This window comes from Phalacrocorax aristotelis, chromosome 2 (genome assembly GCF_949628215.1).
Source record: "Phalacrocorax aristotelis chromosome 2, bGulAri2.1, whole genome shotgun sequence".
Taxonomy (NCBI): Eukaryota; Metazoa; Chordata; class Aves; order Suliformes; family Phalacrocoracidae; genus Phalacrocorax; species Phalacrocorax aristotelis.
The window spans coordinates 47,503,834-47,526,776 of NC_134277.1; the positions used below are offsets into that span (position 1 = coordinate 47,503,834).

The 22,943-nt window shown below is 39.8% G+C and overlaps 1 protein-coding gene across 6 annotated transcripts in view; it reads left to right on the top strand.

The window, feature by feature from the left end:
• The first annotated feature begins 1,123 nt into the window (after positions 1-1,123).
• The window catches only part of ATP2C1 (ATPase secretory pathway Ca2+ transporting 1), a 69,804-nt gene continuing 47,984 nt past the window's right edge, over positions 1,124-22,943 (top strand). The window contains exons 1-2 of one of the 6 annotated variants that reach the window (XM_075083379.1): positions 19,520-19,610; positions 20,173-20,401. Coding sequence is in view for 3 of the 6 variants with exons in the window: in XM_075083373.1 (XP_074939474.1) it covers positions 2,285-2,389 (105 nt within the window). In the remaining 3 variants the exon portion in view is untranslated. Of the gene's footprint in view, positions 1,145-2,130; positions 2,390-19,519; positions 19,765-20,172; positions 20,402-22,943 lie in introns of those variants that run through there. The other 5 variants (XM_075083377.1, XM_075083375.1, XM_075083378.1 and 2 more) reach the window with 5 other exon arrangements.

Here is a 22,943-nt window from a genome sequence, read left to right on the forward strand (position 1 = left end):
TCAAGAAAATGTAGAATTCTGATGTTGGCCAAGTTATGTAGCAACCAGGTGATATCCTCCTACACTTCCAATGCTCCAGCCATCTGGATTACTGCAGATGTCTCCCTTTGTGCTCGGTAAATACCCATATGCAGCATACAAGAGGTGGGTGTACACATGGCTGCTGAAGCACTGATGCTAGAGGCCAGCCTGAAACAAACCTACTGACAAGTGGTCCATTTCTCTGGAAGAACTTGGTCATGCACTTCAGAACTTTGCAAAGAAGCATCTTCAGCCTGGTTTGATTTTTCAGTGAATGGCATAAAACATAACACTGATCTTAGATAAAAGGTAGAGGTTATCCAAAACAAATATGTCCCAATATTTGTCCATTTTAAAGGAACTGTTACAGCAAAGTGGAGCTCAATGCTTTTACCTGCTTGAACCTTCTATGCCTATGGCTTGTGTCTTTGGTTTTAATATCCTTGTCCTTCTGCTTATGGTGATCCTGGCTTGCAGAGTGTTTGCAATTAAAATTCTCATGCTATGATGTGTCACTGATCTTCATAATATTCCCCTGGCTTCACAGCAACAAGCGTACTTGGCAATTTCCAGTGCTGACAACTCCAGTTTTCTTCCTCTGCTGTTCAGGTGTTCCGAGCCACACAAATCTGATAAAGCACAGAAGCAGTGTTTCTGACTCAGCAGGGCTTTGTACCAAAGTGAGGGCAGGAGAGGTATTCTGCCGAGTGCCCAAAATTGGCTGGCATCTCTGGATGGGAAGTGAAGTGAAAAATGGAAGATCACCTTGTAAGCAGGCCTGGTGCCATCCGAACAGATGGGCTGAAGCATAAGCAGCCAAACAGTCATTTAGGAACACAAAATGGATTTGTTGAAGGCAGGTTTCCAAGCATGAAATGTCAAAATGGTTGCCTGTGTCAAGCCTCCAAACCTGAAGGGAAGGATATGTGCAAGTAGTGTGGGATGAGCTAACGCTGAAAACAAACATGAAAATCTGTCTTGGATCCTTTCCTGGATCCATTGAAAGATTTTTTTTTTTCTTTCATAGCTGTGAGACCTAGAAGGGATGAGTCAGAGAAGAGTCCTGCAAAGCAGTATTATTTCCCTACCACATGGATCACTTTCCACAAACTGTGCTGACAAGGTAAAGAAATTATTTCTTTTGCCTCCCACAGATGTTGATGTGCAAGAGGCCCATAACATTGCTCTGGCTGGTTAGTCTTTGGCAGCTGTATTTAATAGCTTCAGGACAAATTCTGTAGTATTAGCCAAGCTCTAAATAATTTATTATAGACAGAAATATACCTTAGTAAAGACTTAAAAGACTTGGAGTTAATCTCCAATAACTATGGAGTTGTAGTGAGGACTGAATTGCCTCGCTGTAATAAGTACTCAGCTCCTCTCTGGGACTTTTCTGCTTAAAAGATCAACAACAACAAAGGGGAGAAAAAACCCAACCCAAATTTCCATAACTCTAAAACTCAAGATGTTAGGATGATAATTGATGGAAATGTGCTTTGCTGCTTTTCTATCCACTACAAAAGCCAGGCAAACATTTATTACTTGTCTGCTGATCAAAGGTGCAAAGTAGAGAAGGGCTTACTGAAAGAGAAATGTAATGACTTGAAAAGAAATAAGTTTGCAGGTAAGATTCAAGGCACAGGCTTCAATTGCAAGCTAAGCTTTATCTGAGCTTACATTGTTATGCCCTGTAACTGGTGCCTTGCAGTTCCAGTTTAGGAAGTGGAGAATGAAAGGAAGCATTAATCTGGCTGAAATCCACATAACAGGATTGTGTGCAAAACAAAAGTGAAATCAGACAGTGCAGTCGGTGAAATAGAGTTTGAGGAGGAGGGGGGAATATGCTAGAAACAGCAGTTTTCTAACCTCTTTACTGCAGCTGAACAAGCTTTAAGAGGCATTGGGATTTATTCTTTGTAATGAGAGAGGTAGGAAAAATCGGGACCTAGTTACTGTTTGATTTTTTGCAGCAGAATATTCTTACCAGAAGTAGGCCTGTTAGAGCTTGCTGTCAGGGAAATGATTTGCATTTGGTAGAACTGCCCCTCAGTTCCTCCAGCTCACGCTGCCCTTGTGGCAATTTAACACTGGTCATTTGTTGTACGCTCTGCATTTGATGTTTTGATTTTCACCAGTTGCTCTGCAGAAGACGATTGTGCAACTGTCAAGGATCTTTGGGAAAAGGCAGAAAATATGCATTTAGATCTCAAACTCCAGATGAGGAAGCCTATTTAACTGTTCAGTAGCAGAAATTGCTTAAATTATGGATAATCTCCTGCATAAATCTGTCTTTTATTTCATAAAGCTTCCTATCCATGCAATTTGGAAACTTCTTTCGACAGTGAAAGACAAGAGGATTCAAGAAAAGGTAACAACAAATTAAAAAAAAAAAACAACCACCCTCCTTCAATTGTAACCCTGTGGGTGACCTAGCTTTATCTTAAAGGGAGAGGATCAGAAGTTTAGCTGCAACTCTTTGCTAAATGTCAGTATCTGGGAGTAAGGGCTATGCTTAAGTTTTTATAAGAGCTTTGTGATTTTGAGAAAATTGGCGCTGAGAACAAACCATTTTTGACTCTGAGGAAATTACTGGACACTTAAAGCAATTGGGGTCTGAGACCATGAAGCTTTAAGAAGTCATTACCTGCCTGTTGAGGATCACAAAAATCCATATTTCACTGCTGTCATGAGCTGTTTTCAGTGTAATTCCAGTTCATCTTGAGTCACTCACCTCCATCCTATCTGGCTGAAGAAATTGTTAAATTTTCTTTTACTTTTGATATTCTTGAATCCCCTTGTTACACTAAGGGGGGGGGGTGTGTGGTATATCTGAGAAAACTGATTCCTAAATATGTGTACAAAAAAAAACCCAGACTTTGCTTCTCAACTCTTTTCTTAGCCATAAACATTAAGCTCTGCTGTTCTCTGTGCTGTAAGAGCTTTGTCTCTACTAAGAGATGTTAATTAGTCTGCGATCAGTTGTAGGGACTGGTCAGTATTTGGGCTTTTTGTCATGTAAATCTGTGTAAAATAAAAGGTTCAGTCCTTGGCAGTAGGGCATGTAATTTAGGTTCTTAAATGTTTTGGTAGATCATGATTTCTTGAGTTAAATGCAACATGACTATCCTTAGAAGAACTGAATTGTTATCCGAAGTTGTTGCAGTTTCACAAGGAAATGGAAGATGTTTAGCACGGCAGGAGAAGGGGCAAGTCTGGAACTGGGCCATCTGAGTTACTGTTCTTCTTCATCCAATATGTGCTCGATATTAAGCTATGCGATGAGCACTCAGAAGCTGCCTATAGCAAGAGCTGAAATTCTGCATTCCTTTGAAACAGTTAAACTTCTTTGCTCTTTGTACACTAAATGATGTTGAATAGCATACTTCTCTAAATGAGAGGTCAGCAAGCAAAGAAAGGCACATTCCTTTGACATGATATATTTTGGAAAAAAAAGTACCAGGGCTATAACTGGTGGGGTTTGTGTCTGTGGGGGGGAAACCTGCGTTTTCCTGTTTTGGTACAGTAACGTTCACTATTTTCTTTCTGACTCCTAATGTTTTTGCAATGGCTAACAGCTCAAGCACTCTATGCTTAAAGAAACTTTGTATTCATTCTCCTTGGGTTTGTCTGATGTTGGCAGGGCTGATATTCACCAAATACTAACATTTGCTTCTTTGACTCTACAAACACGGAGTGCAGTTGAGCTCAGCAGGTTGCCCTGCATGGTGTTGAGAATAAGCTTTTTGTTTCTGAGGACCATGTTCTTTTATCTAGCAGGGTAAATCCTTTAGATTGTTTGCTTAATACTGGCTCAATGCCTTTTAATAAATATTATAAGTAGATGACTGTTTTTTTTTCTTTGAGGGTTTTTTGTAATTGTTTTTTCAATATTCACCCATTACTGATCTGGACAGGTATTAAATTGAAGCTCAGGAGGGCTGATGGATCCATGCTAACACCGCTATTGTCATGTTCTGTTCAGACAGTTTTTGTCTGATGCTTATAGTGCTGCTTGTACAGTCAGGGAGGCAAAAATCACAAGCAGAGGATGTATGCAGGGCTAGTTGGCTAATAACTTTGAGTTGGTCAGGGTTTGTCCTGACAGCTGAACTTCAGAGGATGTATAGATCAGTCATAACTCGAACATTAATTGGTGAGACTGAATGATTTAGGGACCAACCTGTAACTTGATGCTAAATTAAATTGTTCCGTATGTATAAGGATGTGAGTATCTTCAGTGCAATATCCTTCTGGCACTGCTGCTCCGAACTGCTGGAAGAAATCCATTTAATCAAAACATGCATTCATGTGGTTATTAGCCTGTTAGTCCCAAGACAGAAAGCTTTATCAATATAAAATGAACTGAATGTGATGCTATTATTCATTCTCTTTACATTGCCTGATATTATGCTGTGAATGTAATGAGGCTTGTTGAAGAACTGCTGTTCACTGTGATGTTCCAGAAAAGATATGCATCCTAGGAGACTTGTTCACTGATCAAACATTTTAAATGAAATACAACATTAAAATAAGTGTAATGGTTTCAATCTGACCTCAGATTTGCATGCTCACTTTAATGAGTTGCATTTTACTCTGGAAACTAGATATCTAAAAATGCTGTTTACTGGTTGCTTAGAAACTTTACAGAAACTGATCATCAGAAAGAACATTAGGCATGAAATATTTCAGTAAAGACCGAAGCTGTGAAATAAATGCATATTGTTCAGAAAAGATAGATTCTGTAAATTACCACAGAATCTTATTAAGTCCAAGAGGTAAACAGATTATAAGGACATGTGTATAGATAAGAACATCCAGACTTATACTAAGAAGGATAAACTTGCTTGCTTCAGCTATACTGTATGGTTTAGAAAGACTGTTTCCATACTGGCAGTGTATTAAATGTTTCCTTTCTTGGACCACCTTCTGGAATCCTTCCTTACTGAACATATCAGGCCCAGGAGCATGAACTTCAGGGAGTCTTGGTATGATCTAATAATTATGATTTTTAAGATGTTCTCTCCTATTTTTAACTCAATCTTGAATGTTTTAAGGTATACAAATCTGAAAGCTTCTTAACAAGCTTTATAGAAATGGTATGAAAATGTGTTTTATGGCTATATGGTAGAGTTCCTTTGAGAGTAAGTGACATTTTAACAGCATAGTAGAGTTTAGGAGGTAATTCTGGTTAAATGAGGCTTCTATCTAGACCCGTATAGCTACTTACTACAGGAATATGTATTTTCTTAAGAGTAATTCTTATCTAATTCTATATATTGAATTTTTTTCCATAAAAATGATTATGATTAAGTTCTTGGAAGGTATGAGGCATTTCATATTAATTCAGTCTGAGTAAGGAAATGAAAGAAACAGTGTCCTAGGATGTGGAACTGTCATTGACAGATGAAGTAGAATTTTTTTTCTTATAACTCAAAAAATAAGCTCCAAATAAAAATGAAAATGAAGGAACTTAGAAGATATAGAAAAGAAGACACCACAGAGAAAGCGAAAATATAATGGTATGTTTTGATATGGTTACTGCTTCTTTTGGGGGCCTGGAAAATCCAAAGCCCTGTGAATTTTAGCCTTGGAAATGACTGCAAGCAATCCTGAAACAGCAGCTGAATAGCCCTGGAAATGAGTTTTCCTCTGTGACTATGCAATGGGTTTGTGGTTTTAATGACATGGCCGACTAATCCCAGTCAAATCCATTTCTGAGTATATAAATCAGAAAACTTCGCTCCTGCTGATAATGCCATAGTATAGCTATAAACATGTCAGTTATTTTCTTGTCAAATATAAAAGGCCTATTATTTCAAGGTGTTTGAGGCCTCTCTGCTTAGATAAAATACAATAGAAAGCACGTATGTGGTTTGTTTAATGGTGTATATGCTGGGAGAGTTATCTCCGTTCCTTGAAGTAATCTTTCATTTGGCAAAGCAACAAAAAAAATCTGCCTGTGTTGCTAGTTTGGGTTTCCCTTAATTAGCATTTGAGGAAATGACTTTTCAAGAGTATTGTAAGGTTACCTCTTTCTAAAACATGGCTGTAAAACTTAGATTTCCTGTTGAAAATGCCAGCTGGACCCAGGTAAAACTTTTTTCTGAGAGAAACAACAGGACACTTTTTTTAGCTTTACAATTAGCTTCCAAAGGACATCTGACCAACGTTAAAGAAAATGGAGGAATCGTCATTTTGTGCTGAGAAACCACCAGCTTTTCTTCTGAATCCTGGCAGTAAATAGCTACTTCTTACAGCTTCTCCAGCCAATACTTCTTTAGAATTATTTTTGAGCTACACACCAGCCACAAGATGAATGCTAAAATAATTTATCTAGCTAACAGTTCATGCATAAGAGTGATACCATCAATGAGCATCTATACATGAGCATTAACAGATGGGGTTTAATCCTTTAGGGGAACCACCAAATGAGCTCTAGGAGTCCAGAACTGAGGCAGCACAGAATTTGTGCATTGTGCTTGGCATTGAGAATATGTATGTCTTTAGTAATTAACACAGCTGCTTTGGCAGAACCCTTTTCAGCCTCTTTTTGAAGGAAGTGAGCTGTATCTGTCTTTCTCCCCCAGTAACTGTGGAATTTATGGATAGAAGAGTCTCAAAGATGTAAAACACCCACACACTTAATGAAAATAAGATGAGTAAGAGGGGAGGCATCCTATTAAAACTGCCTTAAGAGTGGCATTTCATCAAAGAGATCATGCAGGGGAGAACAATCATGAGTACTTCAGACACTGAAAGAGCTCCAGTCAGTGCAGGCACCTCTCAGGTATTTAAAAAAAAAAAAGAAAAAAAACAAAAACCCACCCACCCCCCAAAAAAAACCTCAACAAAACAACAAACAAACCCCAAAACCAAACAAAAACCCCTCAAAACTCCAAAAACAACAACAACAACAAAACCTCAAACCCACCCTGGAGAATATATCTGAGAAAATCCTTGACTCAGATACCTGGTAGTAGTTGATTCCCTGCTGCATCTTGGTTAACAAATCAATCAAACAGAGGACACCAGACTGCTGGAGACCAGGCAGGATATTCCCTTAACTGTCATGGGAGAGCTATTCCTTGCCATGAAAACATATTTGCCTTTCTAGAGTTCATAGTTCAGTCAGTGCTTTCTAAATGAATTCGATTAGAGTTGAATAATAGCACCTATGCTGAGTTGCATCAAGCTGTCTTTCCTTCGAATCACGGTCCTAACTGTGACGGAGCAGGATTTGTAAGTCACTCTAAGGTCTGAGTAGGAACAGAGTATCACTCTTCTTGTGAAGATGTTCCCGTAACACAGCTTATCAGACGTTTGCTTGTGTAGTACATTGTTCTTTTGCCTTACCTTTTGTTTGCCTCAAAAATGGCAACTCTGCCGAGTTTAACAGTCAAAGTCTTATCTCAAAGTAACTGTGAGCACAGACAGTGTGCACAAAGGATGGGTCTTTAATCAAGGAGAAAAAGCTTGCAGGCTGCATTTAACCTTTGGAATAATTTATGTTGTCAGCCCATACTCTGAAATTTTGGTTAGAGGCACCTATAAAATATTTTATATAGATGAAATAGAGGTTACAGTCTTTGTGCACAGTTTACAGACAGAAGTTCTCTTTTACAACTACAGTCAGCCTGGACTGCAGAAATAATTTCTCACAGCTTTAAAATCTGCATTACTTGAATCAAAATGGCACTGTTGAACTTTGTGAATGGAGTCATTACATGGCCAGCAACATTAGTATGACTGAATCTGATATGTTTGACATGCAGTTCCTGAAATTATAGGACTACAGGCATTTTAAAGGACACATTTCATGTCCTCAAGTGACAATCTAAGACTTTTACAAGAATCAACTCTTCCAAGTGGGAAAGATTTCAGACATCTAGGCAGCCTGGAGAAGGGATACTGAGGATGCAGCTAAAGGGTCTGAATGGGACACATTACCCAGCAAAAGACCTAGCAGGTTTTGCTGAAATAGCTGGCACTTGATCTCTGCTCTGAGATTAACAGTACCTCCCATCACACACAAGTTAACCTCTAGCTGGAAATGATGCTGTCTCTTAGTGTGTATAGGAGATATGAGATTGATCATTATTGCCAGTGTGGTAACAGTGATAATGCTTGTACTATGGGTATGGTAGCCCAAGTGTTACTGTCGGGTTAAAAAAAGAGGGAGGCGTCTGTAGTCTGGCTTTGTTTTGCTTTTCTAAAGATTTCTGTATCTAAAGACGCATTTGGTGTAGCTGCCTCAAGTCTCCAGTACAAGTGCTTTGTGAGATATGTGGGTATTATAAATGACACAGTACTCCTCTACTAGGACAATTGAGAAATCTGCATAGCTGTTAATGAGAACTTCATTATAATGGCTTTAGACAGGTCAAGTTAAGTTTAACAATAGTGGTATGCCTTTTCGTATGTAAAAACTATGCATATGTTAAATTTGAGATGACACTATAAAAGTGCTTCTTGCTTTGAATGACTAAGGTGTTATGATTTTTGTGGTTGAACAGACGCTTGACTCATTTCTCTAATGAAACATTTTCACTGATTTCTGTTCTTCGTTGTTCTGAAGCATAAGAAGCACTAACTGATTGCTGTGTATCCCTGGTGGTATGTCCAGAATCTGAAATACTTTGTCATTCTCTGGGGATGATGGGTATTATGTTGTTTAATGTTTTATGCTTAACACCATCATATCAAAATGATTCTTGTGTCTTAACAGTTCCTTGCAGTTCACAAATTCATTTGGAAAACTCTACCTTCTAACAGAAATGGGTAGCTCAGGTATCCTCTTTGTCACATTAGCTTCTTCTAAGCTCATTTGGATCAATATTTGAGAAATTGCATCAGAAGAAATCCACATTTGCTCTGATTTGGCTTTATGCTAGACTTTCTACTGTAGTTGCAGAGAAATTCCTTTCAGGATTGTATGAAGTTTGCCAGGGATGTGCAGATTCTTCTTTTTTCCGCTTAAGTAGATTTTCTTCTTGAATTGTGATAATTGGTATTGAAGCTTGGATGTTTTGCCCCTTCATATAAACATCTTTGTTGAATTACCGTCTTATGATTGAAACATAAACTGGGTCTCTGCTGCTTTGTCAGATGTGACTAGTCAAATTTTCAAGCATATGTTATGTCTATCTGTATACACACACTTTAAGATAAGCAAGTTTTGGTATTGTCATAAGAAAACAGCTACTAATACAAACCACTTGAAGGAAGCACTATGCTAAACAAGAAACCTAATCTTACGGCACCGAGCTGCCATTTTGACAAAGGCAGGAGCTATGGTCCCTTAGATCTTGAAGAACTTATCTAGCCGCTTATGAACTGTGGCAGCTCTTGACTAATGGTGTATTCTGTTCTTATTTTAAGAAGTTGAAAATTTACTAATCTAAAGGGTCAATGCTTTTTTATATTTTGGAGTCAGAGTTTGAGATGGTCTGCTGAAGAAGTCTTACACTGTTGACATTTAAAATAGGATTGCATTACATTTCCTGGAATATTATTTTTTTCATTTAGGCACTTTTAGTGGCACTGATATCACTTCAATCAGATATGGTCAGGTTCTTCACTTAGGCCAGTATCACGACAGAATGACTTCTGATGACAAGTATTGCTTGGGGGGAAAGTGGTACAGGCTGGCTGCCACTTCTGAAATCTAGTAAAATGAAAAACCTTAACAGAATAGGCAGTACAGTAGAAAGCTTAAAGATTAGAAAGAGGCGAAGCTGGACTTTTACAGCATTATTTGAACAACTGGTAGACCAGTGTATGTAAACACAAAAATGTCAAGGATTGAAGGCAAAGAGAAAATATTTCAAAACTAAGATATATTCCATTACTGTAGCTTTATTTGTGTACAAATGAAACACATTGGATTTAATTAAAAAACTCTCCCTGTCCCATCCCACTGTTTCCTCCCTTTTTAAACTGTGAATAAGTCTGCCAGATACAGATGGATTAGATTTAATTTACGGGACCTTCATGTTGGCATTTCTAATGCCACTGAAAGACAAGAAACCTACCAAAACTTAGGTAGCATTTAAAGTTCTGAGACAGTGAAACAAAACAGGTGCTTGTGATGCCTGTTTTCTTAATTGAATTTTTTCAGCTGTGCCCTGTCAAACTAGCTTATCACACCATCAGGTGTACTGAACGTGTGTTACAATTAAGAGGTACTGGGCTCACGTGCACTCAGTAACACATGTATATATTCACATTTCTCCCCAGGAAAATAGACAGAAACATAACAGCTCGATTCTTTTTTTACCTATTTTAATATGAATTAGAGCAGAAAATGCTCAAGAGGCATTAAAAAAGCTAGTGGAAAATGCTTTTCAATGCTAGGAATTCCAGGACTGCCAATCCCAACAATTACAAAAATGATTTAGCCTTTCAAATTCTGATTTCTTTTCAGAAAAAATTCATTTGGCCTTTCTATTCAAGTTTTGAGGTTCATGCTTTCAAGCTTTTCTGTGCAACTGAAAGCATTAGAAACTTTTTTCAGCATAGGCAAACATCTTTGATATAATTGCACAGTTCCAGCAACCAGCATGTAATATCAAATAATATGATATTAAAGCCCAGGAACTGCAAATGCTATTAACACAGAGGAATTGGGTCTTTGGTTCTTTCTCTGGTGTTCATGCCATGCCACACCTCTTTCTTTATGGTATTTGCTTTGCATCCACAGGAATATTGTTATAGGCTACTACAGCCTGAACTCAGTCCTTAGGACAAAGGGGGCAACCTGAATTAGTGATAACAATCTCAATAGTTGTTGCCTTTCATAGTAATGTGTGGTATTTTCAACGAGGGCTAACATAAAAAAAATTGCAATCACCCTGTGTATAGGACTCAGAAGTGGTGGCATTGCTGTTAGAAATTTTAAGCATGAGCAAATCTCAGGTAGCTGCTACTTCCATTGCAGTGCTCCAAGAGGCGCTGTGTTTGAGCAGGACTAACTTTACATGGTAGGAGAGGACGTCATGCCACAGCTATTTTAAAAGGTTGAATGGAATTACTGTCACAAACGACTAGGCTCGTTCAAATCATTTAACAAAAATGAGTCCTGCTTAAAGATAAGTGCTTGTGAACCTTGTATGCCTGCAGTAAACCTGGAAGTTATTAGAAAATATTTGCTAAAAAGTTCCTGTTGGAATTGTGTGAAGGGCTGCAGAAATGTATGGTCACTTGTTCTTTTCTTCAAATCTGATGTATTTCTTTAAGTGGCCTAGGACTTGGGGGGAAAATGGTGGTTTTCCTTTTGTCACAAACTGCACAAGACAATGTGATTTTAAAGGTTTTGGCAAATCTAAAAATGGACCTTATTTCTTCTCACTGATTTTCAGTTTCTCTGTTACAGTTCTGCATTTTTTATGCTTTGACCCTAGAAGTAGGATCTTGATTAGTCTCTGTAGGATATAATAGCTTAACTGCTGCAAAGCTTAGCTTCTTCAAACCTAGTTCTCTCCTTAGATATTCCAGTGAGACGATGGCTTAGGATATAACAGACTTTATCAACAGGAAAAACGGAGACACTATGGTTAGCTTATTTAAAATCCTGTGTTAATCTGTCCCAGGAAGAGAAAAACAGCATGAGACAGTGTAGACATGTTGAAGATGTGAGGCTGTAAACAACCAAAGATCAACTTTGCTAAAAGGGAAAACAATTTGCAGTGAAAATTATGGGAGATATAAAAGACGAATTCTTAAAAGCACCTGCTTTACTGGAATCTATATCTACTGAAGAAAAATCTTTAGGAGTCTGGTTCTGTAACCTCGAGCAGCAAAATCAAGATTTTTTTGGTTCCCACTGCATATACACATAAGTAACTTCTAATTAATCCATGTTGCTTCTACAGCGTCAAAGGCTCCCAATAATAGTTTTATTTTTCCCCCTGGATGGATTATTTTTCCACAAGTCAATGAGTGATGAATCAGAAACATTTACAGCTTGATATCTTTTTAGTTCAGCATATTAAATAAGCTGTAGATATATGGCTGGATAGATGTATGATTAGATACAACCTAATGATAGACTAACGATAGATATAGATACAGAGATTTATGATTAAGTAAATCATAGATATGATAGGAATCAGAAATATACATGTAACATATATTTGATGTGGTATGACAAATATGATCTAACAATATCTTAATGCGTCTTGTAATATGATGATATTATAATCTTCTGACCTTAAATATATTATATGAAATATGTAAGATATACTATAGAAAACACATCTCTAATTAGATATAAACACATTCCGGGCAGTTCTTAAATAGTATATAGAATCTTCAGGTTTATAATTTACTTTAAGCTGAACTTCAAATAGGAAACAAGCTTTTCACTGATCTATCACTGCTGGTTTCTGTAGTCTATAAATAGGGTTGTATCCTCAGAACTCCTCAATAGATTTGGATTACGTTGGAGGCCCTTAAAGATGGAATGGGAACTGCCTAATATTTTTACTGAAAGAGAAACTACTTTTTTTTTTTTCTTCTGAATAGGCAGTTGGCATGCTGAATCTGTACAGAATGTCCCCACTAGCCAGATGGTGGGGAGGAGGGTATACGGTACAAGTTTCAACTCTTTTTAAATTAAATCCCCCTCTGGTGCTTCTTGGCTTGTTGCAGATGCACAGAATGCAGCTGACATTAGTCACTGATTTACTGGAAGGGAGAGAAAGGGGCACCTCAGGGCCCTTTTAACCCCCCCATTGCGACAGGCTGATGGAATATACCCTCCCCATTCATATCGTATAGCCATGGGGTTTGTTCATCCCATATCCACTCCTGCCAACTTCAGCTGGGGCTGTATCCAACCCTTGGTGATGTATGGACTTGAGTCGTGATCTATTATTTAATACAAAAGTTAGGCTAAAGATGGCGATGTTGCCGGGAAATACTCTAGCACCTATTTCCAAGGCAGACAGGAGCCTTTTTGTGCTGCCCTGAAATGGATGTTTGTTTTTTTAATTCCCTTGTGCTGAAGTTTGATATTCATCAGCAGTGGTATGGGAACACTTCTGAGCATTTGCTCCCACCTCTGTTTTGTCCTAACACAAGCTTGTGCAGCTGGGTAGGAAACCAGGTCAGAACAACCTTGTTAAATTCGGGTATTTTTACTAAGTGTACTTCACTAAGTTTCTAAGCATTACGTAACCTGTGTGTACAGTTTTCAGTCCTCCCCTTGCAGCCTTATTGTTGGGGTCAATTAAGAATGCATCTGAATACAGATTTAGTCTTTTAATTCACCACTTGGGGTTACCTTAAGGTTAGGGGTCTTTTACGCTAGAGCAAGTAGATGCAATAGAAGCACGCTACATTAATTGCTTTTATCAGTAATGTCTACCAGCTTCAAAAATGTGACCTCAGACCACTTTTGTTAAGACACAAGGGAGGAGAAAACCCTCTGAATGGTAGACTTCCATTTTTATACACATAGTAGTAATTCTGAAAATGAAAAGGGATGTGGAATGTGAGCTGTCCTGTAAAACAAAAGTTTATAATGAATTTCTCCCAACCTGAAAAGCTACCACATGCTTTCACTTGATAAGATTTTTGGCTCCAAGTCTGAATAAAATTACATAGTCCAACACATTATGCTTAAGTGTGTTATCAAACAAATTATCTTGCTCTTGCCAGGAGCCGAATCTTACAACTATGTAAACATCTGTTTACTAACTGCCAGCTCCTTACTGAGCATTACCTTCTCCCCCATTTTATCCCATGAATAGTCTTGAAAAGGAACTTGCAAGTGCTGAGAGACTTGGCAAGATTACTTGTCTGTAATATATGCTGAATTCCTGAAATTCTTGGCACATTAGCTTTGAATCAATTCAAACTCAAGTACTTCACTACTGCTGGTTTTTTTTTTTTTAAACTGTTTAATTGTTTAAATGTCTTTATTCTCCATCACAGACATTTTGCTGTAATGTAACTGAAATATTTTAAAAGTAAATGCGGTGCTCTTCTTTCCCATTTAATGAACTGCAGTTAACCCTTCAGCAAGACATAAACCTTCATGAGGGAGTGGTTTTCCACCTTGTGCTATGCTCAGGCCTTAACATGGCTGTAGCTGCAGCTGACAGCGCAGAGGAGCGGTACCTTTGTCTGGTAGCAGACATCCTAACAAGGCATGTTGCCTGCCTCAGCTAAGACTTCCAATAGTAACTTGCTTCACAGCATATTCCACTTACAGAGCACAATCTCCTTGGACATATCTCTTGGCTGTCTTTTTCCAGGCAACGGGAAACTAGCTCTTTACTTCACAAAATAGGTAGGATTGTCTCCAGAAGTGTGAAGCCTCGGTAGGTAGGATAGAGGCACTTCTTTCAAGAGCTTCCACTTTAGTAGTGAAGCTTTTACTGGAGTAGTCAACTTGGAAAACAGTCACTGAGGGTAAAACAGAAACAGCTGAAGAGCTCTGTATTTCCTAAATGAAGGGAGGAGAAACCTTTATGGAAAATAGGCAATAAATATTTTTAATTATTTCAAAACCGTGCAGCTGAAGGAAGAGAATGGCAGGTGAGTCTGGACTATGTGGGAGAGATTGAAGGTATCGAGAAAAGTATAGAAGATGAAATACAGGTTTGAGACAACAGTTGTGCTATGGTCAGAAGGGGAATTCACCTGGTTGTTCTCTGAAGGACATATTAAACCAGACTTTCTTGAATCCTTTGAGATTGTATGTTCATAACAGTTCAATCTGATTTAAGGTTGGAGCCCCCATAGTCCCGGCACTGCCCCACACTGCCTTCCTGTACCAGTTCTGGGAGTTCAGCAGTAACGCCACCTCTGAGGTAGGCTTTCTGCTTAGCTGGATCGGTCCCCCTGAGCTGGGTTACCACGAGATGACAGTGCCAGGGCCAGCACACAGGAAGCGCAGAACTGAGCATCAGCAAAAGGAGAATGGTAAAAGCCTGATTTTATGTCAACTTAAGTTGCTGTGGTGCTGCACCCCCTCTCTGAACGTAGAAATTAGTACGGCCGCTATTTAGCGATGGGATGAGAGGGTTTCATTTGACGGTGTTTTAAAAATCAGTGAAATCTAATTTAAGACTGTCATAAACCAAAGTTACTTAATTAGCATAATTGTACAGTGTCAAGACAGGGCTGAGCTAAGGTAATTTGAAAATGTAGCTATGCTTCTTACATCTTAACATGCTCAGATTTATAAAACGAAATGAGTACTTGTTTTCTCTGGGAAAACTGTATCGTTTATCTTCTTTTAAACTTGTGAACTGATTTTATTATTTTATATATGTATGTGTGTGTGTGTATACACACACACACACATACATATATAAAAACATTCAGACTTTATATAGAATTTATATAGAATTACCATGGATTTTTACTCTGGAGATTTCTGTTTGGAGCTGAGGTGATTGCTGCTTTCACCTATCAGTTGAACACCATGGATGGAAAGGATGTGGGGAGAAAATATGGAATACATTTACAAATGACACAAGCCGTTTAAAGTGTGTAAATTAGAAGTCCCAGTATCATCCCTCCCCTGTCCTGAGTCCAGTCATACAGGTGCTCTGTAGAGAACTGTAAAAGCACTGGTGAGTTTTTTGGCATCAAGATGAAAGACAACGAATAAGAGATTAAATCAAATGAAAGTCCATCTTGACAGAAAGTCATTTTTCTTCCAGAAAAGCTAATTTGTGCTCAGTCTATTGAGGGTGGTTTGAATTATACCTAAAGCAAATAGTTGAGAAGCCTGTTTTGACAGAAGGATCACATATTAACCTTTTCTGCCCCAAACTGAACTGCTATAGAAGGGTTTGTCATATTAAAATACTGTTGATGTTACGATTCACAAAAATGTTTCCCTCTTTATAAAACACAAATTTCTTATGAAATTAACAAGATCTGTAGTGTATTTCATTAGCATTACTCAACACAGACAGAATTTAAACACATGCATCTTTAACGGGATCCTTTAAGAGGAACTGGAAGTTCACTTCAGAGCAACGAGTATTTCAAGTGCTGTTATGGTCTGAAAAGTGACTTCAGCAGAATTCTGTATAATAGATCTCCAGTCTGTGAGCCATGCAGTTACAGGTATCTTTGATACATTTATTTTTTTTCCCTTGAGATGAAGTTGAATTGATTGTGATCCTGAAGACCGAACCAAACCTGAAGTTAAGCTTGCGTATACACTTGCTGCAGGTTAAGGCCTATCTGTTTAATGCCATTAGACTGAATTCTCCCTTCTTTCTTTCCAACTGATTGATGGTACTATCTGGAATGTCACACATTTATTACCTTTTCATTTTTCCAAGCCTTCCAAAGGTTCTTAATTTTTCTGAAGATGGAGAAAGGCAACTAAAAGCAACCTTTTGGGTTGCCTTTAGATTCATAGTGAGGCTAAGTATGCTTTTTTACAGCTGTCTATTCAAAAATATAAACCCAGACAAAAAAAAAAACAACAACCAAACAAACCCCAAAGAAACAACCTAACCATTTTATCAAATCACTAGGTTTCAGCCCTGAAGGCCGCTTGCAGAAGGAAAGGTCTGACTTGGGCATCAACAGGAGGCAAATTAGGAGACTCCTGTGGGGGAGAGGGATGGGGAGGAAATGGGGTGGGAAGTGGGGTGTGGTGACAGGATGACAAGAACGTTTTTGTTTTGCTCATGCAGAACATTGAAGTGGTGACAACACACCAAAGGAAGGAGAGCGCCTGGGGCTGGGGGCTGCTTAAATTGGCACTGAATGCTCAAGAAAATCTGCTTTCCTAAATGCAAGCCTATTATCAGCAGGTCCACTTGTTTTTAGAAAGTATTTTCAGGTCTGCAAACTAGAAAGATAAAAATAGCGATCTAACAACCACTAGGATGTTCAGTCTTTTTTCCCCTCAAACCTATCAGTATTGCATATCCTTTCCAGCACTATTTTTAAAAAAGAGATTCTAGCTGTGAAGTTTAGAGATTGTCTGGCCTTTCATATTTGAATTTGTAATTGTTGTTCTAATTTGTGTATGCATTTTCACTGGAATTAGTTGTGGCTAGACACGTTTGCTCATTGGATATTCAAATGAGCATTTTATTGCTAAATACTTTACAAGAATAAAAAATGTAAACCAAATATTATTGTAATTTTTGAGTACAACTGGTTATTGTAAGCAAATATTTTTCTTTTTAATTTCAGACTATCTCCACAATCATATTCTAGTATTGTTTTGGGTTGCCAAATAATGCCACGCATTTTTGTGAGGCTTTCTGAAGATATTAGGGCTGTCCTAATACTCTTCTGTATCAAGCTGACATTAAGGTCAGGATTTTTTAAGACACAATATTCAGCAGCAGATGGAAGTAAAACACTTTGAGCCTTGTTTATTTAACAGTCACAGTTTGTAGGTGTAGAGCGTGGCGGAAACAGTAACATAACTTTCAAGGAATGGATATAGTCCTGGTATAATGCAGAAGAGGCACTTCCCAGCTGCCTGGCAGGATCACAGGCTTGCCTGATTGGCAGATGTACCCTAATGTGAAAGAGAGTAAGCTCTATGTTAAGCTTTTTTAGTTCTCACTATACAGTAGGGCTTTCTTTTGACTTTCCCCTCTTTTAAGACACAGGAACAAAGATGGTTCCTTAGTAGGTGGACTTTGTTACTGATATTTAGATCTCAATAGCTCCAGTTGTGAACAAGCTCAGTAACGTTCAAGAATTCTTTCCCAATCTTCTCCTCAAAACTCCTCAAAGCATAGTATAAAGAAGCCCAAGTATGTTGTGGATGTAAATAGCATTTGGACCTACAAGCTTTGGGTTTTTTCCTTCATGAAAATATTTACCTAAGCTTTTCATATTTAATGGTAACATCAGATATTGAAAGCAAGAGCTACCTGTTTTAACAAAGTAACTAAATGTTTTTTCCTAATGAGTTATTGTGCATTGCTTTTATGTTGAAATTGAAGCATCATAACTAGCATCAACGTGGTTCTTTGCTTGCCTTACAAACAAGTTAGCAGAAGCAGTATCTTGGAGAAGAGTCATTGCTACAATGATGGTGTTACTTGCTTGTAGCGGGACACTTGGAGTAACCATGGAGATATTCGAGTAACATGGCAACTATGTGGGACAGGTCTGAGCATTAGGTATTCTCAAACAATTAACCTGCTTGTTGTCATCTTATTTTCCCGAATGCAAATATCTAGGGCCTGTGCTTTAACTCTTGCCCTTGTAACTCTTCCCTACCTCTCACAATATATTGATACATTTATATATTTTAGCACTCACACATTTATCTTCAACAGCTTCAAAAGTACGCTTTCTGACTGCACCTTGTTTAGCTAACGGGTTGGGAGATTTAATTAAAAATGTTTAAAATTTAGTTCTGTTAAATGCTGCTTATGAACTGACAAAGACCGATTTTTGTTTCTTCTGCTGCTGAACAAACACAAAGTGAAGGTGACAGGTCGTTAATCATGAGATGTCAATACAATTGTATTTCTCAGACCATGTTATCACGCTCCTTCAGAAACGGGGTGTAAAGCCTACAATTAGCATGCCTCCATTAGATTTTGACCTTAAAAGTCAAAAGGCGTTTTGTTCTTACTGGTGCTGTGCATCGTACCTTAAATATAAAATTTATTATCTCAGTGGAAATTACTTTTCTTTAACAACTTCCCCAGCCTTAGAGCTCAGCATTGGAACTGTAGTTTCAAATAATATTCCTTCGGTGTCTAGGTAAACATAATCTAACTGCTAAAGCATTTGCTTTACACGGTACTTACCTAGTGATAAGGGTTGGTGGTTATGCAGCTGGTAGCTAAAACCAGGTTTTAAAAGTAGCCACTTGAAGCGTTTAAGATACTGTATTGAGTCCTTCTTTTTTTTTTTTTTAGTTTGCTAAAATTTGAAAGACCATGATAACTTGTCTGGTGATTTGAAAGAACGGAACTGCAAGTCTAGCCTGGGTATACTGTAACCCTAAAACCAGCAGCTACTCCGTGTGCGTGACACCTCGGAGGCAGCCAGCGCAGAGGGCGGCAAAGAAAAACTCTGAAGCGAGTGGGTGTCGCGGGATCGCTTTCCCACGACCAGCCCAGGGCCGGGGCTCGGAGGGCCGGGCTTGGCTCCTGGCGCTGGCAGGGGCCCGGCGGACCGAGGGCACGGCCGCGCCCCGGCGCTGGGCGGCGGCAGCGGGCCTCACCCGGAGCCTGGGCCGGAGCGCTGCGGGCCGCGGCGGTGCTCCCCAGCTCCCTGCGCTGGCGGCTCGGCTCCATCGTCCTTACGGCAACCTGCCGCTTCTGGCGGGGAGGCGAGGAGAGACCTCCAGAGCTCCCCGCTGCTGCTGGAGCGCTTACACACCACATTCCCGTGGCGACGCACCCCGCCCCGGACCGTGGCTATAACGGCGCCCCTCCCCCCTTCCATGTCCCGCTCTTGGGGCGCAGGCGCCCGCCCCGATGGGGTGGGGGGATCCCCCCCCCCCCCGCCCTTCCGCCGCCGCGCCCCGCCCCGTCCGCCGCCTCTCCCCTCCCCACGCCGCCCGCGGAAGTGAGCGGAGCGGGGATGCGGCTGTGTTGCTGCTGCCCCCGCTGCTGCCCCGAGCCGCGGAGGTGAGAGCCGCGGCAGAGAGGAGGAGGAGGAGGAGGAGGAGGAGGAGGAGGAGGAGGTGGCGGCGGCGGTGGTGGTGAGGGCGCTGCCGCTTGCGCCCCTCTCCCCCACCGCACCAACCGCCGCCCTGCTCCCCGCGGCGGCCTGCGCCACAGGGTGAGCGGGTGGGGCCGGGGCGGCGGAGGGGAGCCGCGGCGGGGGCTGCGGGGCGGGGGTCGCCCAGCTTTCAGGGAGCCGCCGCTCCCCGTCCGCCTGGCGCTGAGGAGACGGGGTGGGGGGGTTACTTGGGGTGAGGGTTTATTTTTAGTCCGCGGGGAGCCCCTCCCCGGGCGGGACGAGGCTGGCGGCGGCGCCGCTCCGTGTTGCTGGAGCCGCTGGGCGACTAATCCTTATCCTCGGTGGCCTCCGGCGGCTCTGCGGGCTCCCCGTGTGTATGTGTCTGCTCCGCGCTGGCCTGAGTGGAAAGGCGGTGGAGACCTATGGGGCTCGGCTGTTGTAGTCTGGGTATTTTTTTTATTATTATTTTTTAAATTTCCTCCTTTTTAGCGCTGGTTTCTCTTGCAGATGTTGCTGCAGGTGGGGGCAGAGGGAGCAGTGTGATTGCCTGGGATCTTGGGGCATCTCTGTCTTCACCTTTCAGCTCCCACTCCAGCGCTGCTGTTGCTAAAGACTTTTGTAACTCTCGACTCAAGTACGATTTCGATGGAAAATGAAGGTAAAGGTCTCATCAGAGTCACTGACTTCATTGGAGCTAAGAGGATTTTTGCATGCAATTTGGTGACAACTCCTACTGGTGCGTGTGTATGTTTTACCGTTCCAGGGGTTTGCAGGGTTGCTCTCGTGTGTTAATCTCGTGGTAGGAATTTTGATCTGCGTTTTGTAGTTTAAGACTTGTAGGACCGTGGTTTTTCTTTATTTGTACTGCTGCTTGTTGAACTAACCAGACAGATTTTATTCTCTCTTGACAGATACTCAAAACATCTATGGGGTGTTTTAGTGCTCTTTGTGTTTGGAATAGAAATCTCTTGTTTAGATACGGGCTTCTGAGCAGTAGTTGCTTGTATTTGCTTAGATTATATGCTTTTGATAAATTTTATCTTTCAGGATGAAATTGAGAAGCATTAACTGCGTTTTTGTTTTGAAATATTTTTGTGCATATTCTGTGTTCTTAAAATGTCTTGATTTTGCTCTTTTGGGCAATATTTAATTAAAGTGGCGCTGAAGTTTTGCATTATACCGCTTGAAAAATCTGGTATAGAGTTGTAAACTCTATGTACTGAAAGAATTTGCTCTGTTATGCTTTTTCCGTCTTGTCTAGTTGGGAAATGACTTAATCCAGGGAGGTATTTCAGTTTTAACATGTTGGGCTTCTGTTTATGCTCTGGGAACCTTGAAAGTCCTTTTGTATTGGTGATAGCAACTGTGAGCTTCGCTGATTTTTCCTTTCTGTTCTACTCTGGGTGTTGAAAGTGTCTGAAATGTATTATTATTATTATTATTTTTTATATATATATATCTATAAGAAAACTGTTGTTTCCCCCCAACCCCCTTATGTCTTCAGTAGTCTTTGAAGATATTAGGTGGATTTTTTAAGTGTCTACCGGATTTCCTTTGCAATAGTCTGTTATGTGAGACATAGGAGCTCCTTTTCCTTCCACCCCATTCTGAAGAGAGAGTTGCTTTTCTAATAGTTTGACCTGAATGGAGAAATGGATTGAGTTTGTCTAATTATTTTCCATGGCTGGATGTTGTTCTCTTTTGAAATACGGTTGTCTTCCATGACTGGAAAGTTGTAGTAATTGTGAAGTCCAACCTATGTTGAAAACTACATAGGTTGTTATAATCTGGCATTCAGAACTCTTTTCTAATTTCAAAATAATGTCTTCCAACTGAATATTTGTAATAAAGAGCACGGAAGGAGCACCTTCAGGTAGAAGGAATTTTGCAGTGTCGAGGAGCATCTCTAAAAGATTGATCTCTGTTTTGGAGGCTAGGTAGCTGATAGAAGTGGTGTCAGTGGCTTTGCGTTTCAGTCACTGTTGCAAATAAAACGATTTTTTGAATGGGCAGCACTGGGGGTGGGGAAGCAAGGCAGATGGAATGTCATTGAATAGAAATATACTTACGGGGGAAAAAAGTAGCTGTCTGACATTTGTGTGCCAAACCCAAAATGGCAGGATGGCTTCTAATGCCTTTTAGTTCTGTTACCAAACGAATCGTGTACCATAGATGTAGTTTATAATTAAGTTGCATAAGTTAGTACGGCCCATTCTAATGTTTCTGAATGCTGGTAGCACAAAGATGGCATTTCTTAAGTTTCTTATGGAATAAATAATGTTAGTAGTGTTGGTATGACAGAAGTAACTTTAAAAAGCTTCATCTAGGGGAAAAATAAAAGATCAGACATGTATTTCAAAGGCAGAAATAAGTGCTATGGCTTGTGGAGGGCTTTCAAAATGGAGTAGGTTGCTGAGGGTAGGAGGAAAGCTAAATTTCAGTATGAATAAAAATAATAAAAATACTGAGTTGTCTCTCAACATTTGAATTACTTCCTCTTGTCTTTCCACTCCCCCCTCCCCGCCCCGTCTCATAATTTAGTATCTGGGGAGGCACATATATTTACAACTGTCTACTGTCTGTTTTGGTGTTCTTGGTATTTCTGAGCTTTTTTATTCATTTGACGTTTTCAGACAGCTAGACACTAGTAGTCTTCATATTGGAACTTTTTAACACTCTTTACAGGATCCTCAATGTATTTTCTCCAGGAGACAGTTGAAGAATCTTTGTAATCTTGTAGAACAAGTTAGAATATCTTTAAACTTTTTTTTTATTTGTAAGCTTGTGTTTGAAAGGTCTCTTTAGTTTGGTTATTGAGCAAGAGATTTCAGATTTGTGCCTCCTCCCCCGGTACTTGAATGAATATTCAAGATCGGGAAGCGATAAGATGGTTTGTAAAACTGATGTTTTTCTGTGTTAATTCAGTTTTCATTATAGCAGGATTGTATGTTTACGCTAAGCTAGTTAATGGTTTTGCCTCAAGACTTCTGGTTCCTCTCTTATGTTGGGATGATTAAACTTCTGCAAAAATTAATGAGTCTGATGGTAATGGGGAAGGAGAGATTTTCCCATCATAGGAAGACTTCTACTTAGGTCAATAAAACTGTGGCTTAGAGGAATGATGTTTGTATTTCTGTTCGGAAAGACAGAATTTTGTGACTTCTTCCTGTAAGTGGAGCTTTTTCTTAAACTGTAGACAGTCAAGAGAACTTGCAACTGTTAGACAAAACATAACTCTGAGTGCAAAACTAGGCTTTGTAATTTTTTCTCTCTGTTGT